Source organism: Hemitrygon akajei, chromosome 10 (assembly GCF_048418815.1).
Source record: "Hemitrygon akajei chromosome 10, sHemAka1.3, whole genome shotgun sequence".
Lineage (NCBI taxonomy): Eukaryota > Metazoa > Chordata > Chondrichthyes > Myliobatiformes > Dasyatidae > Hemitrygon > Hemitrygon akajei.
The window spans coordinates 147,209,443-147,234,375 of record NC_133133.1 but is presented as its reverse complement, the minus strand read 5'-3'; the positions used below and the strand labels follow the sequence as shown (position 1 = coordinate 147,234,375).

Genomic DNA, 24,933 nt, shown 5'->3' with positions numbered 1-24,933 from the left:
ATAAAATTATGAATGGGATAGAAAAGATTGGGGCAGGAAAGTTGTTTCCACTAGTAGGTGAGACTGGAACTGGGTGACGTAGCCTCAAGATTTGGGGGAGTAGATTTAGGATGGAGATGAGGAGAAATTGCTTTCCCCAGAGAGTAAATCTGTGAAATTCTCTGCCCAATGAAGCAGTAGAAGCTATCTCAGTAAATATATTTAAGACAAGGTTGGATAGTTTTTTGCATAGTAGGAGAAGTAAGGGTTATAAGGAAAAGACAGTTAGGTGGAGATGAGTCCACGGTCAGATCAGCCATGATCTTATTGAATGACAGAGCAGGCTCGATGGGCCAGATGGCCTACTCCTGCTCCTATTTCTTATGTTCTTATGTTCTCCCTTAATCGCAGGACTCTGCAGAAGGTGGCGCAGACAGCCCAGCACATCTGTAGTTGCAAACTTCCCATGATTCAGGACATTTACAAGGACAGGTGTGTAAAAAAGGCCCGTACGATCATTGGGGACCCAAGTCACTCCAACCACAAACTATTCCAGCTGCTACCATCCAGGAAACGGTTCCGCAGCATAAAAGCCAGGACCAACAGGCTCTTCCACCAGGCCATCAGACTGATGAACTCATGCTGATTTGAGTGTACTCTATATTACATTGACTGTTCTATTTAATATAAATTATTATAAATTACTATGATTGCACATTGCACATTTAGACAGAGATGTAACAAAGATTTTTACTCCTTATGTATGTGAAGGATGTAAGAAATAAAGTCAATTCAATTAAAATCTTATTTGTAAATTCAGACTATGCATTTTTCTTTAATTTACAAAGAAACTGATGAATAATATTGATATTCCATGTCCTATGAATGTCATATTGCATTTATAATCTATCATGACACATTCCCTCTTGCAATTCTTACAAAGCAATACATTTTGCACATTACATTTTGTTGTAGCACTTCTCTTTCCAGAATAAATCATGATCTTATGCATGCTCCAGAGTTCAAATCTTCACCATTCCTTCAGGCTACTGCTACTTCAACTTCCACATGAATTTTGATGATGTCCTAACCAGTCTGTCACCACCACAATCATTATATTGGTACCCATATAATTAAGGATTTTACAGGCTTACCACCAGAAACATAGCACGATTTGACAATTATTTCTGGACTCAGTCTTTCCCAGAACAATCCAAAAAATTAATTCTACTATCTATCCACAGTCCCAATTTTTCAACATTTTAAGGAAATAATTTCTCTGCAATTACCCAATTATATCTTCCAATGTAACCTCATATTTTCACAAATTTAACTCCATCTGCCACTGTTTTTCCCCATTCCTGAGAGAAAGGCTAATCCCTTAAAACAGATTCAGGGATAATAGCGCACAATTAACCTCTGCCTTTTCATTCCACTGCAGTAGCTGTATTAAATTTGGTCACCTACTTCACTGCTACATGCAGTGACATATCACAAGAAACTAGTGCTACTTTTAGCCTACAAGAAGTTATGGAAGTAATTCCCTTCTGTAATATTTTGAGAAATGATTTAATGTGTGAAAATGCGAGCGCCAAGTTTTTCAAATACTGCATTAGAGGCCTTGAAGGAAAGATGGAGACATATACTATATCTGTGGGGAGTAGAAGGCCAACCAAAACACTCAAAACATGTGTTTGTTTACCCTAGACTACAACAGCAAGTAGCAGGACAAAGACATCTGCTTATATAAAGACCAAATGAATAAAGGGGAGCCACCCATCATGGAAAGAGTCAGTTAAGTTGTGGGAAATTTGGAGCACAGCAATGAACTGCAAAATTATCTACATTCCTTATCCTGCATCCCGTTCCGTTCCTTTGCCACAACATATACTTTGTACCTTGCTTATTTCAAATATACATCTGGAGGCAACTCAGTTAGTGCAGATATTAAAGTAGTCATGAGGATGTCAGTACCTCCAGTTGAACTGTCTTTTTGAGTGTTTTGCTCCTAGCCGTCAGTCTGTGGCTTTGTATTGTCATGTGCCCTTGTTTGTTTTCATGCCCCATGTGCTCCTGTCCCCACTCCTGCTCTACTCCTGCCCCTGTGTTACTGAGTACTCTGCATCTCACCTGTTTCTCATTATTACCTGTTCAGCTGCCACTTCTGTCTCATTGTGCTCCACCTATCATCTGCCTCTCTGTTTATTGCTCAGTGTATTTCAGTCCTGTGTTTTCACCTGTTTGTTGCCAGATTGTGCCAGTGAGTTTTCCTGAGCTTTTTCAGCATTTGTATATGTACTCTGTCCATCTGAATATTGACTCATCCTGTTTCCCATTTCTGGTTTTTGGATTTATCTGGATGTTTTGATCTCTGCCTGAACTTTGATGCTGACTTTGTTTGCTCTTTGGGTTTTGTTACTCAATTAATATCACTGTGTGCACAGTATTGGGTCGGTGATTGGATCCCTGCTCCAGCATCCTGACAGAGGAGTTTTGGTAAGCCAAGGTACAGAACCAAATGCAAATTAATGGAAAGCCTGTTAGAGAACTTTGACTCAGCATTAGCAACTTGGAGAAGTTCAGGGCCATTGGCACAGATCTTGGAACATAGCTATTCACATAAACCAAGGTAGTTATCTTCATATGAATTTATGGCAATGGCAGATCTTAAAGCCTATGCAACATGGTTTCAACTATTACCTGACAGCTGCTTTGCATGATCAGGTTGTTGCTATCATAGCTGTGTACATCATTTCTATAAGAATCATCGTGTGCAACACAAACTATCAGTCTGTTCTCTATAAGCACCTAATGAAGAATGGTAGTGACAAAGCCTGTTTTTCTTTCCTGGGATGAAGAAATTATGCTACTTCCCAGCAACCTCAACAACACAGTCACTGCCATTGCCTGCCTGTAAACTGGGCCTAGGAGGCAATTGTAATCAGAATCAAAATCATACATTCTGAACGCATTCCACATGCATAAACTGTCCACAAATACTTCTGTTTCCAACAACGACACATAAAATCCCTCTAGAGTTGTGCAGTCTGCTCAGTGAACTTAGAGTGAAGTCTCGTCAGCAGTCAGCTTCTTCTCACATACCAGGCTGCAGCCATCGACGAGACATTGTAGAGGAGCTCTTTAGTAACAATACACACATGACAGATTAATATCTAAATGAATGAATGGGGTGACTAGTTCATTTCTGAGCAAATTTTGTTCATAATTTAGTTTCAAAATCTTGATTACAATATCCATTTTGTGAGGGGTTTATTTTAGTATTGTTCAAATCAAAAGTGTTTGTGAAAAGGCAGAAAATGTTACTACGTTCCTGAATAGGAAAGTGTGCTTGAAATTACTAGCATCACAAAATCATGTGAGGGCCAAAAGGAAAGAGATGCTACAGATTCCTGATCCCTTTTTGTTCATCCACCTTCCTTCTCCAGCTCTTCTCCTTCACCTCATTATGCTCTTCAGTGTCTCAACAGAGACTGGGTGAGAAGAGAGGGGATGCAGGGTATTCTCCATGCACCATACTCCTACAAATCTCAACAGCAATGTAGAACTGGGTATACCACCCTTCAGTGGGGTTCATGAAATAAAGTCACTGCCTGTTTAGGATCCTGTGACTATATTATTAACCTAGTAGGTCTGTGCTGTCCAATTGAGCCAGTTGTGGGTCAGATTTACCAGCCATGTAAAGACCAAATAACCTCAAAAGCAGGAGGCACAATGACTGCTGTAATAAGTAAAAGATCCTATCATAGGCTGATGGCCAATAGTGTGCATTATGCAAAGCCTACCAGGTACAAACAGTGAAATTTATTTCAGTCCATACCAACCCAATTTGGGAAGAATTAACTCCATGTAATGTGTGCTTAGTTAATGGCATCAGCATCATGAGGAATCCTGTAATGCGTGTGGACCATCATGCTCACTCCATTTGCTTTTTTTACAAAAGAGGAAAACACGAATCTCTTAGTCTGGAGACTTACTGACCTCCTTTGGTGCCTATAAACCCAACAGCAGCCAACTGCAGGAATATTTAGACAGTCACCTTAATAGCACAGATAACAAGCTTGTTAGTGTAGTTGTAGCATTTGCCAGTTTCAGTCATTTCACTCTCATGCAACATAGTGATATCAGTATTAACCCTCTTTGGAAGTTAAGGCTGTTGCTCTCACATGATACTCAGTCAACGACAGTCCTGCTGAAAGTCTTAATTTCTCTCCTCCTCCCCCTTTTACAGCTTGTCCTATTCAGAGAAGCGCCCATCATAATTTTAGTTACAGAATCATGGAATTGAGTAGCAGAGAAACAGGACTTTCAGGCCAACAATGATGCTCATCTACACAAATCCCATTTTCCTGCCTTTGGCCCATATCCCTATATTCCTTTCTTATCTACATACCTGTCCAAAAGCTTTTGTGACTCTGCAATTATACCTGCCTTTACCCCTCCTCTGGAAACTCATTCCATAGTTGCACTCAGATGTCCTTTAGATATTTCCCCTCTCACCTTAAACCCAAATCCTTGAATTTTAGACTCCCAGGAATAAGGACCCTCATAAAAACCAGGCTCTTTATGACTCTTGAATTTGAGCATGACAAGGGTATAACTTACAATGTATGACTCTATATAATGTTGGATATGGAAGAACAAGCATTGATTATTGGTAGATCATGATTCACTTTGCACCAATTCAAGCTCGATGTAGTTCATATTGTGGACTGGATGCAGTAGGAAGCACCTTGGCCTTAATCTCACTCTTCCTATACCTCTCAAACAATGCCACTAGCTTATCTGGGCTTTTCCTGAGAAAATCTTGTTGGAAAACTTATGAAATGCATTTTGATAGAAGTTCGCATGGACAACATCAACAAAACTCCACAATAGTATGGACCTTTAAATATTCGGCCACATGCACCTCATTTTTGTATTCAGAGGCTAATGCTAACTAAGATAATATCCTCACAAATGAAATTAATTTCAGAGATGTCTATAGTTATTCACTTCATCTATTCCCCTCACTCCTTGGACTAACTGTGCAGTATTATAAGTCACTGATCCAAAATTACTCAATCACCTGCGATATCTCATATTTGGCTCAGCATCAGTTATTGTTTGTTTACTGTATGCCTCCAAGTTTTCTTCCAATGCAAATATATACATGTACAAATTACTTTTAAATCTCTTCATAGCTTAGTTTGCTCCAGTGGAAATAAAGAGCTTTTATTGCAATATTAGTTTTTCATGCTGGCTACAAAGTACTTTTGTAATGTTCTTTCAATACTTGCTTTTGTCTTTTATAAATAGCCCTAAACTTGAACTTTATAATTACACTAATAAGGAATCACATTTCTAGGATCTTTGTTTAACCATTTAAGTGCTTCCCCTTTAAATTTAACTTCCTATTCCTTGAATATTTCCTGAATTATTTCTTGCTTCCTCACATTAAATTGTATTTCCCATCTATTTATCTACAACTTACTGACTTCTTTTCCACAATAGGATATTATTCTTGTCACCTTCATTTGTCGTAGAGATGGTGTACAATTTAGATACAAAGAACATCTAGGTTCCTCACTTGTGAACTAATTTCATTCAGTACATTTCATAGGGCACATTCATAGACTGAAAATACAATGACTATAGTACTTGAATTCATTCCAATGATCATTTCATTGAGCATTATCAAGGATGCATCTCACCCTAACCATGGACTTTTTACTCTCCTCCCATCCGGTAGGCGTTACAGGAGCCTCCGTTCCCGCACCAGCAGGTACAGGAAGAGCTTCTTCCCTGAGGCTGTGACCCTGCTGAACCTCACATCACAGTGCTAAGCAGTATTGCACCCATATTGGACTGTCTCAGTACTTTTGTATTTGTGTGCTGTGGCACTTACTTTTTATTCGCAGTTATTTTGTAAATAACACTACTCTTTGCATTTCCGGTTAGATGCTAATTGCATTTCATTGACTTTGTATCTGTACTCGGCACAATGGCAATAAAGTTGAATCTAATCTAATCTAATTTCTTCAAATAATAATAAACCTACTTTTATCAAATCCATCCAAGTTACATTTGAATAACAGACAACAGGCAGATGTGTCAATGGTCTGTTTATCCATGAGGTGAAGCTGATCGTGGCACACATTAACTCCACTTTTACAGACAGCCTTGACCAACTGCAATTTGCCTACTGCTGAAGCAGGTCTATGGTGGATGCCACCACCCAAGGTCCTAAACTCCGGAGCATCTGGACGGTAACGATACCTATATTAGGCTACTGTTCATTGACTATTGTTCTGCCTTCAATATAATGGCAAACCAACTCAGCACCAAACTCTGGACCCTGAGACCCTCTGCAACTGGATCCTGAACTTCCTGACAACAGACTGCAATCAGTAAGAATAGGTATCAACAGGTCTGCTACAACTATTCGAAACACTGGTGCTCCACAAGGCTGCATCCTCAGGCCCCACATCTACTTCCAGTACACTCATGACTGCATGGCTAGGTTCAGCTCTGACTCCATCGATCAGTTTGCAGATGATGCCATTGTTATTTGAAATGTCGGCTGTAAATCAAATAACAGTGAGTCGGACTACAAGAAGAAGATAGCCTAGTAACACGGTAACATTTCCCTCAATGTCAGCTAAACAAAAGAGCTGGTCATTGACATCAGAAAGGAGTGAGGGAGTTTATATGCCTTTGCCTCAGTTGGCTGTGGAGACCAAGTCATTGGGTACTTTTAAAGTGGATGTTGATAGGTTTTTGGTTAGTAAGGTCATCAAAGGTTATAGGGAGAAGGCAGGAGAATGGGATTGAGAAGGATAATAATTCAGCCATGATGGAATAGCAGAGCAAACTCGATGGGCCAAATGATTTAATTCTGCCACTATGTCCTATGGTCTACATCAACAATGTTGAAGTTAAAAAGGTTGAGAGTTTTAAGTTCCTAAAGGTTAACAGTTGATAGCCTGTCCTGGTCCAACTATGTAGACACCACAGCAAAGAATGCTCACCAATGACGCTACTCCATCAAGAGGCTAAAGAAATTTAGCAGGTCCCCTTGAGCCTTAACAATTTTTAATCAATACAACACAGAGAGCATCCTATCCTGGTGCAAAGCTCCCTATGGCAACTGCTCTGCAAGTGATCGCAAGAACATCCAGTGCTGTGGACACAGCTCAGCACGTCACGGAAACCAGCCTCTCCTCCATCGACTCTCTCTACACTTCTTTCAGCCACAATAAAGCAGCCAGTATAATCAAAGGCTCATAATCAAGTTCACCTAGAAGCCGAATTGTCCATAAATCTGTAGACTTCCCTGTTGAACCAGCTCCTGTAGTGGGACAAAGTTGTCTAGAAGGCCAGACTTAAAAGTGTTCCACGACCATCCTCTCAAAGTACTTCATGGATAAATCAGATTATTGACATGTCGGCCTATTGTGTTATTCAAGTCCCTTGCCTCACTGACATGTGGCACAGGCAGTAAACCCTGAGATTACAATCCTTGAAGTCCTACTTTATAAACTTCCCTTGTTCCATAATATCACTTCATAGGACCTTAAACAATTGGCTTCTATATTTTAGACTTTAATGTTTCCTTTTGCTGTATTTTACATCATTTGATACAAGTTTGTGAATCTAGAAAATTCAAGAGATAAGGGGGAAAACTGCTTTCACCAAGAAGTGTGCTCTATCTTAATAATTATTGCCACACTGTGTTGTTCACTTAACAAATGATGGAAGGAAGAGCTACCGCAATTAATTCAAAGATAAAAATGCTTGATCTGTTCAGTAATTTGAATAATTTGCAGTTTTATTAGTTAGACAATTATTTATGTAACCACTTTCCTGTGGTTACTGTTTTCAGTGTTACTCATCAGCTTGTATTTTCAATTTAATTTGTTTAATTTAAAGCTTTCCAAAGGAATGTTATATAATCCAAATCTCAAAGAAAAACAACAGATATTTCTAACTCTTATTTTCAAGGAAAATTAAGTAATTCAAGCTGGTTATTGTCATATGGTATGTCTTTCTCCTGGCACCAGCAGTGCTGCAAGGAAATAAGTGGTCCTAAGTCTGCCCTGCCCTGGCATGGAAATAGGTAGGCACAGCATCTTTTGACATACCACCTGTGCCACCACTGCCTCTCAGCTTCACAAGAATGGAATCCAATGGGCAGTACAAATTTCCACAACTTCTCTCCATCAGGCAGGGCAAATCCCTGTATCAGGAGAATGGCCCTAATGAAATGGATGGGAACACTGGTGGTCAAGATGGCAATAAACTTGCAACTTAGTCGGTTTAATTCAGCTCTTCAAACACTGTTAGTTATTTTGGTTTTCAGTACTTTAATACCTTTGGTGCTATTCTCTCTAAATAGTCAACATTATGCAAGTACATGAAGATCAAATGACCAAACTTTCAATTTCAGTGCCAGCTTTTTCAGACTGAACCTGGATTATTCTGGGAGTGGAACAAGCAAGTTGCACGGGGAGAGGCATGGTACTATGCTTTGCTGCACTGGGCTTCACCCACAAATTAGAAACTAGTTTCTCCATGGAAGGCTATATCCAAATCCAAGCTGGAGGAAAGTATAATCCGACAGCCAATTGCTTCAGAGCCCCATTATTTTAGTGCTAAAGTTACAAACTAATTGTTTTCTTGTGTACATGAAGTACATTGGCCATTCCCTGGTAACAAACTGTCCATAAATTGATTTTGTCTATGTTAGAAAATACACATAAAATTAAAATCAGTCAATTTGACGAACTTATCTCCACAGTATGTTAATGCCAGTTATTACAAGCTGATAATAAAGAACAAATTACTAAAAGTTGAAAAGAGGAGGAAACTAGTTCTGCTCTTTGTAGGAATGGACATGTACATATGTTGGACTTTCGAATTTAATAATATCCTAGGGGCTTGTTTGTATGGGTATCCATGAGTCAGACGCTTGTAACCTGAGAACAGTCTGGATCATGAAACAACTGACATATTTTAAAGAGGCACTGCTCCAGAGTTCAATACTCTTAGCACCCTTTACTAGTCTCTCCAGCATGGCAGCCAATCAGCAAACCTTTTATAAGGGCAATTTAACTCTTCAGCTAAACCTTATCAACACTAAGTATACTCATTCACTGCCCTTACATGCTGTTCAAGCTTCACCCACAAATGAGTTCCAATTAATTCAGTTATCCAGTTGCTACCATCTGTCTATACAAGGATGGATTCACCGATTAACCCATCTTTTCCAATTTCTTTTGGCTTCAAATCGCCAAGTTCATCAATATCAATATTTTTATCTACAAGTCCCTCTTTTATTTTGTTTCACTGCACTGCTACAAACTCTTACATTTCTTACAGTCCTTTTTGTTTCCAATTAACTCTCACTCTAACAGTGGATCAATTTATCATGTCATGGGGTTCATTCAGCTCATCAGTTGAACACAAGCATCCAAAAGGACAATCCCATGCCTTATTCCCTTTCTCCTTGCTTCTTGGTAGCACATACAAAGACATGAAGCAATTTATAGAACCAATTAATTTACATCACATCTTTGTCATTCTGCAGAAAATTGGAGCAACTAATGGAGAGCTACAGCTTAGACCATAAGACCATAAGATATAGGAGCAGAAGTAGGTCATTCGGCCCATCGAGTCTGCTCTGCCATTCAATCATGGGCTGATCTAATTCTTCCAGTCATTCCCACTCCCCTGCTTTCACCCCATACCCTTTCATGCCCTGGCTAATCAAGAACCTCTGCTTAAATACACCCAATGACTTGGCCTCCACAGCTGCTCATGGCAACAAATTCCACAGATATACCACCCTCAGACTAAAGTAATTTCTCCACATCTCAGTTCTAAAAGGATGTCCTTCAATCCTGACGTCATGCCCTCTTGTCCTAGAATCCCCAAAACCATGGGAAATAAATTTTGCCATATCTAATCTGTTCAGGCCTTTTAACATTTGAAATGTGTCTATGAGATTCCCCCTCATTCTCCTGAACTCCTGGGAATACAGCCCAAGAGCTGCCAGACGTTCCTAATACGGTAACCTTTTCATTCCTGGAATCTTTCTCGTGAATCTTCTCTGAACCCTCTCCAATGTCAGTATATCCTTTCTCAAATAAGGAGCCCAAAACTGCACACAATACTCCAAGTGTGGTCTCATGAGTGCCTTATAGAGTCTCAACATCACATCCCTGCTCTTATATTCTATACCTCTAGAAAGAAATGCCAACATTGCATTCGCCTTCTTCACAACTGACTCAACCTGGAGGTTAACCTTTAGGGTATCTTGCAGAAGGACTCCCAGGTCCCTTTGCATCACTGCGTTTTGAATTCTCTCCCCATCTGAATAATAGTCTGCTCGTTTATTTCTTCCACCAAAGTGCATGACCATACACTTTCCAACATTGTATTTCATTTGCCACTTCTTTGCCCATTCACCTAAACTATCTAAGTCTCTCTGCAAGATCTCTGTTTCCTCAACACTACCCTCACTCTTGTGAGAATGTAGAATGAGAAAGAACACTAAGGATTAGGATCAAACCAAGGTTCCTAGTACCGAGGCAGAGCATTAATTGCTGCACCACAATGCTATTTTACAACACCTTCCTCTTCTTTCCTCTCCCCAACCATAACAGTGTACTGAGGCAGAAAGGAAGGTAGTCACAACTGCCCAACGCATCACAGGCACCAGCCTACCCACCATCAAAAACATATATACAGAAAGGTGCTGGAAAAGGGCCAGTAACATCTTGATGGATCCCACCCACCCTGCTCATTGACTGTTTGTCCCACTCCCATCAGGAAAGAGGATACATAGCATCCACACCAGGACCAGTGGACTCCAAAACAGTTACCTTCCGCAAGCAGTAAGGTGATAAATACCTCCACCCACTAACACACTCCACACCAGTACTTTATCGTTTCCTGTTAGTCATCTTATGTACAGACACTTCTACACCTGGCGTCACTTTATAGACATACAGTCAATGTATATAGCTTATCTTATGTACTTACAGTATTGTGCAAAAAGTCTTGAAGACACATATATAAATAAATAGGGTGCCTAAAACTTTTGCACAATACTATATTTGTCAGTGTGGAATGGAGAGCAAGTTTGTAAACCTGGTGGAAGCAAAGGATGTTGGGAATGGTGAGGATGGAGTGCCATGGGAGGGCTGTGGGACAGGTGGCAGAAAGTGAATGCCAGGGGCAGCGGGTGGTGGGGGTGCAAACATACCCAGTCCTAAGCCACCAGCAAGGTAGCACTGTAGTAGAAATTACTACAGTACTGTACATTTACTGTGTATTTTTTATTATTTTTTTTATCTTATTGTTTTTTTTTGGTGTTTCAGATCGGGGGGGGGGTAACAATTATTTCATTCTCCTTTATCCTTTGTACTGGAAATGACATTAAACAATCCAGAATTCACTTCCTAAATCCTTCAAACCCCTATCTATACTTTCAAATACATGTTGATGATTATATCTGATAATTTGCTTTCTCCTGACTCTGATGACGCAAGTACCTACAAGACCAATGTTAGATATCAAAACATAAATAACGCAGAAGACAAAACTATTTACAATTTTTCTTCATGTACAGAGCTTCATTTAATTTGATAACTTTGCTACAAATTTCAAATAATTTTCATATCAGCATTTCCATAGACCTTACTAGCTCTTAAAGCTTTTCTTCTCTGCCAACAAGTCAAAATGAAATGTCAACTTATCTAAACAAAGTAATAAAATTGATAACAAATTATCAATTTATTAAATTTATTTAATTGAATAAATTAAAGTAATTTACTTTTATCAAAGTAAAGTAATTTCAAATTAAAAGAAAAATAACATTAGTGTATTTTCCCTTATGTGCAATGGCAGATGTTACAAAGATGAGTGTGTTAAAAAGCGGAAGTGCAAAGGTTTTGAATGAGTAAATTCATTTAACAAGGTGAAGGAATGATAGATTAACTAAGGCCAAATATGACAGCAAAAGGACCACTAATTTAATTTAGAAACAAACAAACATGATCTCCAAAATATATAGTTTCAGTAGTTTTTTTGATAAATTCTATTTAGTCCTACAAAATAAGGACTCATGAGAATTACTATTACTGGTCGAGTTACCAGATAGAGATAAATTTACTGAGATGGGAAATGCTTTTTAATTATGTGTTTAACATGTGATTCAAAACAACCATGACAGAAGAAAGTAGGGAAGAAAAGAGTCACTTAATGACTGAAGCATCAATACCTCCAAAAGCAAATATTTCTGTAGAATAAGTACTGCTAATTTATGGATGAGCAAAATCAACTTTTGCAGAGTTAAATTTACATAAATGTGCAAGTACACTCATTGATTAGGTGACATTTTTTGTCAGCCATGATGGAACCTTTTAGTTCCTTCTGAACTGTAGATGGGCCATGGTTTAGCATCTCAAATCTAACAACATATTACCCCCTCAACCAGTGGGTTAATGCTGCTGAGCTGTGTAGAATTTCAGTTAACTGCCGGTATTGTTTAAATACTGCAATATTGTTAATCACCATTTATGTTTTGCCTTATTTAGTTGCTTAATGTATATGCTTTTCAAATTGCTAATACTTCTCTTAATCTGGATCACATGCAAGAAATGTGTGATAATGACTGACCATCAGTTTACCGCTAAACTCTGATAATGTAACACCTTGGAACTTTGGTAGTGCCAAATAACTGATTTTCTGAACAAATAAATCTTACTTCTGATATACTCGATACCTTTATTTCATTTTTAAACATGTTTGTACAATAGGATAATAAATGCCCCAGCAAACTCAACAAGTTTATAAGGGCTGAGGAATGCACTCTGCATCCCTACTCCAGGTGTAAACCTATCCACATTCCTGATCCCTGATGTTCTGGACCACAACTCCATCTTTGAGCATTACACCCCATAGTTCAAATCCTAACCATACTTTGAATTTCCACCTTTGGATGCATACCCCTTTCACACTCTGGAGTAGCTAGTCAGTTTCTGAACAATCAGGATTTCAGAATATTTTCAGATTATGCTGTATTATCAAAGGTTACTACATTAGGTGTACAGTATCAGTAGAATCTGCAGTCAGGAAGATTCAGAGGCTCCAATATGAATATTTCACATAAACAATGCTTTGCCACCTCTCCAAACTTTGAACATGTAAGGAAAGAGTTACATTTGATTCTTCCTTGCTATAGGCTAAGATGTGTAATACAAAATGAGGGTTTGTAAAATGGCATGGTGTTAGTCTGGATTATGGGAATGTTTTGAAAACGTACAAGGAAACCAGTCCACATCAATGTCTTGAGAACATAATGTGAGTAATGGTCTACAGCTCTGATGGTAAAAGACATGTTTGTCTGGGAAACAGAAAATGATCCTGCACGTAGAGATACCACCTGGCATTGTACCATGAGAAAGTAGTAGGGTAAAGGGGTTTATGTGCAAATAGGAGAAGGGGGGTAGAAGGGAAGGGTGGTGGGAGAGAGAGAAGGGCAGGGGGAGAGAGAGAAGGGTGGGGAAGAGAGAGAAGGGTGGGGAAGAGAGAGAAGGGTGGGAAGGGGAAAACACAACTGGAAAAGAAGTTGGACACTTGTATTTCCCTCCAGAAGTATATTGCATGGCTTAATGATTGGTTGGTGACTATTATTTTATCTCTTTTACTACTTCATTAACCATTTTTCTTTCTTTCCATATTTATTCTCTAAAAATTAATTTCTAATCATCTTCAATATCTGTACAGTACCTCATTTGTGAATACTTTTTGCTGCTGAATCAGATATGAACAAGGGAGGAATTTTAAAATGCTCTCATTACAGAAGGCCTTATCCTCATTTAATTCATTTTGGAAAAAGAATTCAACCTTAAACAAGCATCTGAATAAAGGAGAAAAAGCTAGAAATATTCTGCAGGTCAGGCAGCATTTGTGGAGTCCGAAAGTAGATGTTAAAAAATGATAAATCACTTGTAAAAATACCAGTGAACTCTTTGCAGAATGTCACACTGTTATTAAATCTATTCCATAAGAGTTTAGAACAAATAAATTGACCATATTAACTAATCCCTGATTCAAAACTGCTACTTCAATATCAAACTTAGAGGAAAGTAAATTTTTTGTTCTCTGCAAAACAATGGTCGAGCTCAAGAATATGGATTGACAGCTACTTTTTTCATCCATATAAACAATGACCTAACCATCTAATAAATATAACTTCACCTTTGCTGATGACCTATTGACTGCAATGCAAATTGATAACATTTGAGTTCTTCATTCATCCTTAAGAGGTGTTGTTCAACGAAGAATAATGAGGGAACTTCTGAGTTGTCCAAGGTAGTTGTTGTTTTACTACTTGCAGCATGGCTAGCAAGCATAATGAAGAAATTCAGAGGCTTGTGCATGAAAAAACAAGTTTTCATAAAAGTTAAATTGATTGTGAAATACTGGGCCAAAGGAACTGAAATCCAAAAAGGACACCCAAAAAGCTGCACTTATGGCAGATCTCTAAAGGGCTGAAACAGTTGCACAGTGCATAATAGATAGATTAGATGATCTGGAGATACCTGTGAGATGGGTGGGGAGTGGGGATGGTAAATGGCTGAGAAATTAACAAAACCAAAAATAGTGATTCATTTATCTTAGACATAAGTAATATGGCTGATATTTTGGAAATTCAAAACCTGCTTCACAGCACCATCATCTTGACAGAATGTGGAACTGCAGCAATCAAATGCAGTAACACAGCCCCACTGCAAAAGTCCTTTTCAGAGTCAGCAATGAATTACAAACTGCCGCTCAATGGAAATTTTAAAGTCTGTGCAATAGTGGTTTTATCATTTGATTACTAAACCAGAGGAATGAAAGAAACAACATTAAAAACGCTAGACAAAGAATCAAATAAGTGCATTTAAGCAAGTCAACATCTTCCATTTGTTGTTCTTCCTACTATTGAACCACTAGCTCCAGGATTTCCAAAGATTAATTCTTTAAAATTCCACTTCATCCATAGACAAAAGGACAGCTGTCAATTAGACACCCACATAAGGCACTGCAACCATTGTATCATACCACTGATTCAGTCCTTTCCTTGGCTGCATATCAAGCTCCATTAGATTGTTCGCAACTACTGGTTGACTTGACCTAGAAATAAGCTTTCAACTCTTTATTGCCATTGTATATTCGACACATGAATCATGTTTGGCTATCCTCAATATCTGGGCCAACATGAGAAAGAGGAGCACACTCCATCTCACCAATTATAATTAAAAATTAGTGCTCAGGACTACAGTGGTTCAATATTTTCTTTAACTAGAAATTATGGACCTAATTTCTAAACTCTTTTTCCAGAGGAAATAGCCTCTCAACGTCGAACTCATCAAAAAAAATCCCTTAAACACCTATAAGCATTGACCCATTCTACCACTTGGTTAATATAGAAACAGCTCTTTCATGGTCGGAAGCAATTTTATGAATTCCCTGTTCTGTCCTGATGAGGGGAACTAATATTCCTCCTCAAAGGAAGAAAGAAAATAGGTAACCAACAGCCCATAACAATTTTTAAAGTACCACATAATCTCAACAAGTTTATTCCAGTGGTACAATTACTTGTGTTAAATGTTACAGAATTTTCTATGGAGAAATAAAGTTGCAACATGCATACATAGCCTGTGAAGCTAAATAGACAAGTACTCAAGATGCAGATGATACATCTTAAATCAAAGGAACTATAGGTGCTGAAAATATGAAATTAAGACAACTTACTCAAATTCACAGGAAATTTGTCAGTTATCCACTAATAAATTATTTCTATGTTATAAATGAATATTATATTTGAATGTGCATTTCCTGTCCATCCAATTTTGAAGTATTATGCAAGCTTAAGTGTAGCTTTGCCTCTCGAAGTCCAACCCTATGTCCCCATCGTGATAGGTGGAAATGGTAAGGCCAGCTTGCAGGTCTCTGGTGAAGCTGTAGAGGCCAATCCCCTGTACAGTGGATACTCTAGATTACAGAAACATTGATGAACTCCAGCCGTGCCATTGACTTTGTGGATGATGGAGACAGGAGATCACGAATGGCCTATGCTCCACTGGGAGCTAAGGGCCCTAAGAAGAAGATGTGCAGCTATCAAATAAGCCTTTATGATTGTTAAACATTTTTGATGACATATTTTCCTCTACACCACTAATGCCCAGGGAAAATATTAACTAAATAATAAATTAAGGAGTTTCACACTAACCTGTTAAATTTAACCATTACATATTTAATTTCACTTTCAAAAGCTTTCTGCTTCTTCCAAAACCTTGAGCTTGGGTCTTAACTCTAATAATGTCAGCTGAACTTAAATCATGCAATACAAACCAATTTCACAAACTTCAATGTCAACTAGCTGAATATTTTCATTTAGCTTTCAATAGTTTTTCTTCGAATACTTTAAGGAGTATTTAATGAAAAATGAAAAGCAAATATCAAAATGGATATCGCAGTTAAAGTTTAACAGAGTGACTTTAACATGAAAGATGATCTGTAAAAAAAATCTTAATTTCTCTACAACTGATCAAAGTCTTTCTGAATACAAAAAGGTAAGCATACAAAATGTGCCAACATGTAATTGGATCATAATAAAATTAGAGATCCAAATAAATCCAATGTGAATATTTACCTATGTATTACTCACGTCCCCTCATAAAGTTACTAGCATTTACAAAATGCCTTTTGTATCTCTCAGGACATGCAGAAACACTGGAGCACCCTAAGTATTTTTGAAGTATAGTCACTGGTTGAATGTGAAAAACCCAGCAACTTATTTACAATAAAACTAGAGAAGATAGATAATTGGTTTCTTACACTTGTTGAGCTAGAAAACTCTTCAAATACAAGAAAAGGAGGTTCCATCACAAGGAAACTAAGCACGCTAAACCCCACATTCTGGGTTGTCTCACACAACTACACCCAATCCCCAGTTTCCCATCACAAATCAAAAGAGCTATTAAAACAATAGGGATACTCCTACTACTGCACCGCCAAACTGAAGTCTTGTTTCAAATGCTCCCCAAGAACAGGATAACTGAACTGAAATTGCCATTCACAGCACCGATGTAGAAATAACTCAGTTCCCAAACCCACTTACAGAAATATGGTGGTGGAGGCAGCTAAACCTACCAGAATATCTGACATTAGAGATGGGGTAAGATCATTTGTTTGTTAGTAGCAAGCATCTATACCACAAACTCTGGCAATTGAAATATGCAACATAATGTACTTTATCAGTGTCACAAAATAAAATTATTTCCTCAGTACCTCAGCTTAAGTCTAAAGCATACAGTGGTTATTTCAAACTATTACTTACTTTTCCTATTATAATCTAACAATAGCATCTCTGATTATATAAAATACAAAATTTCAAGTGCTACCCAAAAGAAACGGAAGAATGGTATCCAGATTGCTGAACCTTTTGCTAAAATGAAATTGTGATTCCAGTTTCATTGAATAAATCAATGAAAGTTTTGTTCATATGAACTGTACCAACTGAAGCCCCCAAACTATTTAGAATTAGCTGATGGTTGTACAAGGTATCTCATTGCATGTAACAAACATGCAAAGGGGCACTTAAAATATTACAATAACATTTGTCTTTAACTGCTGCATCTCACCATTAATTGACTTCTGGTTGATTGACTGAGACCAAGATCATTTTTAATTTTAAAATTATGTGTAAAAGTTTTATATATAGGATTAAATAACTGGTAAGATCATGAATGGAGACTTTCTTGAAGTTAAGAGAGCTCTTACATATAAGATTATACTCTACATCACAACATACTATTGTAACAAATTGATCACTAAAGGTATTACATAGAACAATGAAAAAAGCAAAACAGTAATATTTTAAGATTATAAAATTAATACAATTGTTTTGGCATAAAATTAAACGACTGGTTTCATCAAAGTGTCCTAAATACTCCTTCTTTATTTATTTGGCCTATATCTGTGAATCCTGCATTGATTAAATGTCTCAAAGTAATAGGATATTTTACAGATTTCCCTGATTCATTTTCAAAGCAATGGTGACAGACTTGTGATTCACCGTATTTACCAACTGCATCTTTAATAAATCATCCATCACAACCTTTCAACAACTCTTTATAGCATATTTCCCACGTAGCACGAACCCCAACGAAATTAAAAACTTAAACAGACCGCCATTTTGCGGAGTAATAACCAGGTCACGAACCCCATCTTCAATTGGATTGTGGTGATCAGATAAGGAAAAGAATCAGTTTGATCACCCAGTTGAAATTTTAAGGCTTAACTGATTAAAGCTGCATTTCAAAACGTATGGAAATAATAAAAGATCGTCAGTGCGAGATACTCAAATATATTGTAGCAATGTATAATACAAATAGACAATTAAAAATTTAAAAACCAAATAGAGACACATTCTCAAACTAATGTACAACCAAAGTTAAACTAATGCAATCGTGCAGTGGGTCATCAATGATGCTAGTCAAATCCAATACCACCAACCAAATCCAAAATTGCATTCGATCCGAAGCACGAAACGAAACTATCAAGCTTCCAATAAAACTCCACAAAGCCATATACTTTGTTCGTTTTATATTCAATCTGGACAACATCTAGCTTTCAAATAATGATTTAAACATCTCGCACTTACCAGGTTGGAATTGGTTGCATTCGAGTCGTCTTCTGGGAACGGTATGTAGACAGCTAAGGCCACACAATTAGCGAAAATAGTTAGAAGAATAATTATTTCGAATGGCCTGAGACAAGGAGTTAAGGGGTCTTTTATAAACAGAGTGGTAAATACCAATATGAAAACAAAACTTTCCATCACATTCATTACCCAAAATTATGAAAAATGTCTCCGGAATTGGTTATGGGTGCCTCAGATGAAGTTGGCAAGTCTATTTTTATTCAAAAGTATAGGATATATAAATACGTATTTTAAATCACAAGCTTGTGAACATCCGGAGAAAAATCTTGCGTGCGTTTGGTGGAGCATTTACCAGTGCCTTCCTGGACCATCAAAATACTCCAAGTATTTTATGCTGCCATTCACATGCCCTCTAAGTAGGCAGAAAATCGCCTACGGTTATTTCTGGGTAAGAATGATTATCCCAAGTGCCCCAAATCATCCTTCCTTTCTCAAGTTGCTTGAGTGACATTATCCAAAAACTTTTATATTTTATGTGTATATAATTGTGTGTGTCCAAAGTAGGATGAGCAGCACTTTCTTCATTATTGGAACCACTGCTTCCAGTTCACATCACTGACTCCATCCCAAGCTGTTTAATACTTCCTGTCCTCTTCTTCCTCTGCAACACCGCAAGCTCCTACAGCTCTGCACTCCTTCAATAAAAGAACCTTGTGTAGCTCTGGTTGGTCCTGCTCAACCAGGTATCTAGGGTCTACTTCAGAACTTGTTCTTTTCTCTCCACTATTCTTGAGAACCTACTTTGGTGCAGTCTATCAAATGTATTGTGTTAAAGCGTTCTTTAATTCGTTAATAGAATGAGCTACGGTGTAACTTATTACTAAGTTAAAGTTGTAAAAATGTAACATGTTAGAGACCACTGACCACTCAGCATATTAAAATATATGGATTTGTATTTGAATCTGGGGCGATGTCTATGTATATATAGTTCAAAATGCTGCATTTTTGTATTGCTTCCGCCAGTTGACACTAACTCTTTATTTGCTTTCTTAAAGGATATTTCCATTCGACTATATTGATACATGCTCGCCTTACAGGGTTCTTCAGTGTCAAACAGAAGAGAGCCCGTGGTGGCCGTGTGGTCGCAGCGTTAACTTGTTTTTTCTGCTTGCTGTACTGTTGTCTTTTCCTTTGGGTTGAGTTGACTGTAGAGACCATATTGTTGCCCATCATCGCAGCGGCTTTGGCTTGTCTGGCCGCGTCGATTGCTGCCTGCCACGACAGGGCAGCCCCCGGACTTGGTATGTGCTCTGGAGCCAGACCGTCTGTATTGGCATTGGGAAGGCCATGTGTAAGGACTGCCCGCCTGTTACCATAATTGGTGCCTGGAATAAAAATATCTTGCAAAATATTTTCAACATGTATAAACCAAATAGTGCAATCCGTAGTATTCCTCATCCCATTAATTGCTGTTCATTCCTAATAATTATTCGACTTTCAATCGAACTAATTCCAAAATATTAATCAATTCCAAACAATGTTTTTCTATGATTATTAAGATTATTCGTACACCTATAAATATTACAGGATTTGATTTGAGAAGAAAAACTGCAACTTTAAATGATAACTTCACATGGTGGAGCCATTTCCTTCGAGAACGATTACAAAAAAACTGAAGAAAAACAAATCTCCTTCCATAGTTTAAAGGAATAATGATTCATCGGCTGAGGGGGGAGGGGGCTCAAAATGCCAAATTTAGATTTTCTTCATAACCTTTTCGTTATAGTCTCTAAGCATTCTTCCGATATTGAAAATAGTATCTGACTATTAGAAGCAATCCTTTTAAAATAAAGGTTCACACAACTCATAGCATATTAATTTCACACGAAAGACATGTATAACGGTACTGCTTCGATCCAATGTTTCACATGCATGTCTGCAGGTTAATCTCCGGGAGAGAAAAAAAAAATACAAGACATCGCATAAAATAAACTATCCCAACAAACTGTCTGTTTAGTACTGCTATAAAACCCAAGCACCCACCGGTTATGTTTGAGGAAATAAGATTTGTGATGTTCTTCTCCTTTTTCTTTCCCCCCCTTCTTACAATTCTTACCTTGATGGTTTTCCTCGGGAATATACATCCTTTTGTTTTCATTCACCATTTAGATAGGCCAAATTTTTCTTCCACAAAAAGCGATTTATTACCTGATCCCCATTATTACTATAAAACGCAAGTAACTGATCCTCTCTACCTCCCTCTTTCTCACAGCACATCCTGACTACATCCGGGGCTTCACTAAGAGCACATCACACACATTCCAAGCTCGCTCTCACTCTGTTCGGTGGAAATTATTGTTTGTTTGTGTGTATGTGTGTGTATGCGTGTATGTGTGTGTGTGTATGCGCGCGCGCGTGTGTGTGTGTTTGTGTGTGAGTGTGTGTATGTGTGTGTGTGTGTGTGTCAGGGGGCGGGGGATGATTTGATATCCCGGCCAGCCAGCACTCCAAGGGTTAAATCATGTCTTTTACTAAATAAGAAAGACGATTTTAAGAAAGCGACAGAACAAGGCATGAAAAAGAGGCAAGGGGGGAAAAAAATGAAGTCGTGCAGCCATTCCCTGCAATGACTGAAGGAGTTCTGCGAGCTGTCTGCTGACCGTTTCCAGATGTTGTTACGTGTAAAATAAACCTAGCGCAATTTTTTTCTCCATGTGCCTGGAAACAGTTTATGGAACCATGACGTAAAATAACCAAGTAGACACTGTCTCTGCATGACAGAAAATATGAAAAAAATATTTCTTGTTTTAAGCCAACGTCTTTAGTTGGCGTTATTTTTTTCATACTTGCATTGTGCTCCGGCAGAATACAGCCAACATAAGATAATTAAAAATAGAGAAAAAAACACGCTAAGGTCTCTTTCTACCCATGACAATTGTTTCCGAATGTAAATGTTACCTGTTTTAATTTTGCTAAAATAAAGAATATAAAAGATTTTGAGAAGATAAAATAGCCTATTAATCTTGATGTGAGTCAATATAAACAGCAGATGAAAAAAATGACTTAAATGTGGAGTCCAAATCTGAAGGAAAAGCCAGAATTTTCCCAACAGAAATAGTGACCAAAATCAAGAGTATTGCTTGTATATCATCTAACTGGCAAATTCAATTTAAACAAGGATAACCTTATTATAGTGAGCAATCAGAACCAATAGACCAATACCAGGAGCCGAAGAAGACAACACAGTTACAAAATATATATAGCTAAGGTTTTCAGACCAATAAGATGAAAACTAAATAGTTGAATTGAAAACAAGTATACACACACTTAATTGTTTTTTGCTTTAATTTTCCTTAAGAAGACAATTGCAGTCAAAACAGCTGAATATAGAGTCTGAATGTATTTAATTAAATTTGATTTAATTAATATCCAATTATATTTTGTTTTTACTTCTGTAATCTAGAATGGGAAGACATATTGGAATGTCAATTTTGATGATATCACCAACTAGAGTGCAACTTTTATTTCAAGTCAAACAAAACTTCTTTTATGCACCCCACCATATTTGATATTCTGCATTACAACAATTTTTCTTATGTTTCATTAACTTGAAATTATTTGCTTAGTTAAAATTCATGCAATTTGGTCATTGTCATTTATCCAACTATTTTACAAATCTATTTGTTTTATTCCCTTTGTCCACAGGATTCAGCTTTAATTTTATTTTTTTAAAGAGAATTTACATTCATTTCTGAGTGGCGAAGTGGAGATATGTCTCTACCAAAGGAGGTGTAGGGCGCTACTTCCCTCCACTAACCTGCAGTTCACCCCTAGGCAAGGTGTAACTCCTTGGATAGCACCCCTACCCCCATCCCCACACCCGATCAGCATCACGTGAATCCATGAGAGAGCAGGTGGTGGATGGTCATGTGAATATCTGTGAAATATCACAAGATATGGTTATATGACTACTGATGCCAGGCCAACAACCTCTTAAGAGCATTGGTAATGGCTGGGGTCACCCATCTCGTAAAGACACTGCCCAGAAGATGGCAACGGAAAACCACTTATGTAGAAAAATTTGCCAAGAACAATCATGGTCATGGAAAGACCTTGATCACCTAAGTCATACACATGGAACGCAATGTACAAACAATCAATCATTTAAATCCATTTTTTAAATCAGTAGTTTACTTTCATGAAAACGCACAAAAAAAATTGGAGGAGTTCACTTTCAACCTTTGAACTACTCCATTTTCCTTTTGTTTTGGACATTTACTTGTTTCTTTCTTTGTACTTTCCTAGTTCTTTTCTCAATCTGTAAATAAGATGGTCGCAGTGAAAAACAACAATGGATCTAAACATCTGAGAAAACAATTCTAGCAGAAAGTAGTACTTTGTGGTTGCCCTTCCATTTCCTCTCCTTATAATTTGTACTTCTTTTTTCCCCAAAATGCTTTCATCATATTGTATACTCCTTTATTGTATCAGTAATCATTTATTTTCTACTCTTTTTATCATTTACATTATTCTTATAAAGGATGTCAGTATAGGTGAGATGGAGTCAGTAAGACTGAGAAAAGGTAGAGAGATGTCAGAAATGAACCAATTGAACTGATGGACAGAGTGAAAGTTGGAGGAAAAGTCGATGCAATTGATGAGCTCAGCATAGGTGTATGAAGTAGCACCAATGAACTCATCAATGTTGTGCAGGAAGCATTGGGGAGTATTGCCAGGGAAGGCTTGAAACATGGACTGTTCTACATAGCCAATGAAAAAACAGGCATAGCTGGTGTCCATGGCTAACCCTTGATTTGGAGAAAGTGGGAGGAGCCAAATGAGCATTGTTGAGGGTGAGGACCAGTTTTGCCAGACAGGGGAGAGTGAATAGGTGAATAGGTGAATATTCTCCTCTTCCTCTGAGATCTAAAAACTTTACTCTTGATCCAACATACACTCCTCACTTTCCCATCTGGACCCTTCTCAAACTCAACAATTTGAATCATAGTGCTACAGTGCAAAAACAGACTCATTGGCCCAGATTTTCCTTGCTAACAAGTAACTAACTGAGCTAGTATCAATTCTGTATCTTCCAACACCATTGACCACCCCCCACTCACCGTCATTTGCTAAGCAAAAAAGCTGCATTCTGTCTCCCTTGGTTCAGTCCCTTCCCACCTACTACACATACTTTCAATCTCCTCAACAACTTTTAAATCCCTGGCCTTGACCACATCATTTTCACCAATGATGTTCAGTCCCTATACACTTGCATCCCTATCAAAAAGGTCTTAAAGCTCTTTGCTTCTTTGCCAACAAAAGACCCAGCCAGTTCCCCTCCACCACCACTTCCCCTGTCTGGCAAAACTGGTCCTCACCCTCAACAATTTGGCTCCTCCCACTTTCTCCAAATTCAAGGGTTAGCCATGGACACCAGCTATGCCTGTTTTTTCATTGGCTATGTAGAACAGTCCATGTTTCAAGCCTTCCCTGGCGATACTCCCCAATGCTTCCTGCACAACATTGATGAGTTCATTGGTGCTACTTCATAAACCTATGCTGAGCTCATCAATTGCATCGACTTTTCCTCCAACTTTCACTCTGTCCATCAGTTCAATTGGTTCATTTCTGACATCTCTCTACCTTTTCTCAATCTTACTGACTCCATCTCACCTATACTGACATCCTTTATAAACCTACCAATTGCTATGGTCAACTTAACATTCCCTCTTCCCACCCTATCTCCTGTAAAAATGCTATTCCATTCCTCCGTTCCTTCATCCCTGCCATATCTATTCTAAGTATGAGGATTTCCTTTCCAGGTCATCAGAGGTGTCCTCCTTCTTCAAAGAGAAGTGTTTTCCTTCCTCCACCATTGATGCTGTCCTCACCTACATCTCCTCCATTTACCAAACATCTGTGCTCACTCAATCCTACGCCCCCTAAACACAGATAGAGTTCCTCTTGTCCTCACCTAGCACCCCATGAGCCTCCTCATCTAACACATAATTCACTGCGACTTACACCATCTTCAATGGAATCCTACCACCAAACACACCTTTACTCTGTCAAAACTTTTTGCAGGGATTGGTTCCTCCATGATTACCTTGTCGATTTGTCTCTCCCCACTAACCTCCCTCCTGGCACATATCCCTGCAAGTGACAGAAATTCCCATTCACGTCCTCCATGCAGGGCCCCAAACATTCCTTCCAGCTGAGGCAACACTTCACAT

General features: G+C 38.2%; 1 protein-coding gene across 9 annotated transcripts in view; it reads right to left on the bottom strand.

The window, feature by feature from the left end:
• The window catches only part of cacna1c (calcium channel, voltage-dependent, L type, alpha 1C subunit), a 737,294-nt gene that overhangs the window by 579,944 nt on the left and 132,417 nt on the right, over positions 1–24,933 (bottom strand). For 6 of the 9 annotated variants that reach the window (XR_012100621.1, XM_073059289.1, XM_073059283.1 and 3 more), the window contains exons 2-3: positions 19,761–20,085; positions 18,701–18,806 (exon numbers count right to left, since the gene is read on the bottom strand). Coding sequence is in view for 8 of the 9 variants with exons in the window: in XM_073059289.1 (XP_072915390.1) it covers positions 18,701–18,806; positions 19,761–20,085 (431 nt within the window). In the remaining variant the exon portion in view is untranslated. Of the gene's footprint in view, positions 1–18,700; positions 18,807–19,760; positions 20,101–20,816; positions 21,139–24,933 lie in introns of those variants that run through there. The other 3 variants (XM_073059287.1, XM_073059290.1, XM_073059286.1) reach the window with 2 other exon arrangements.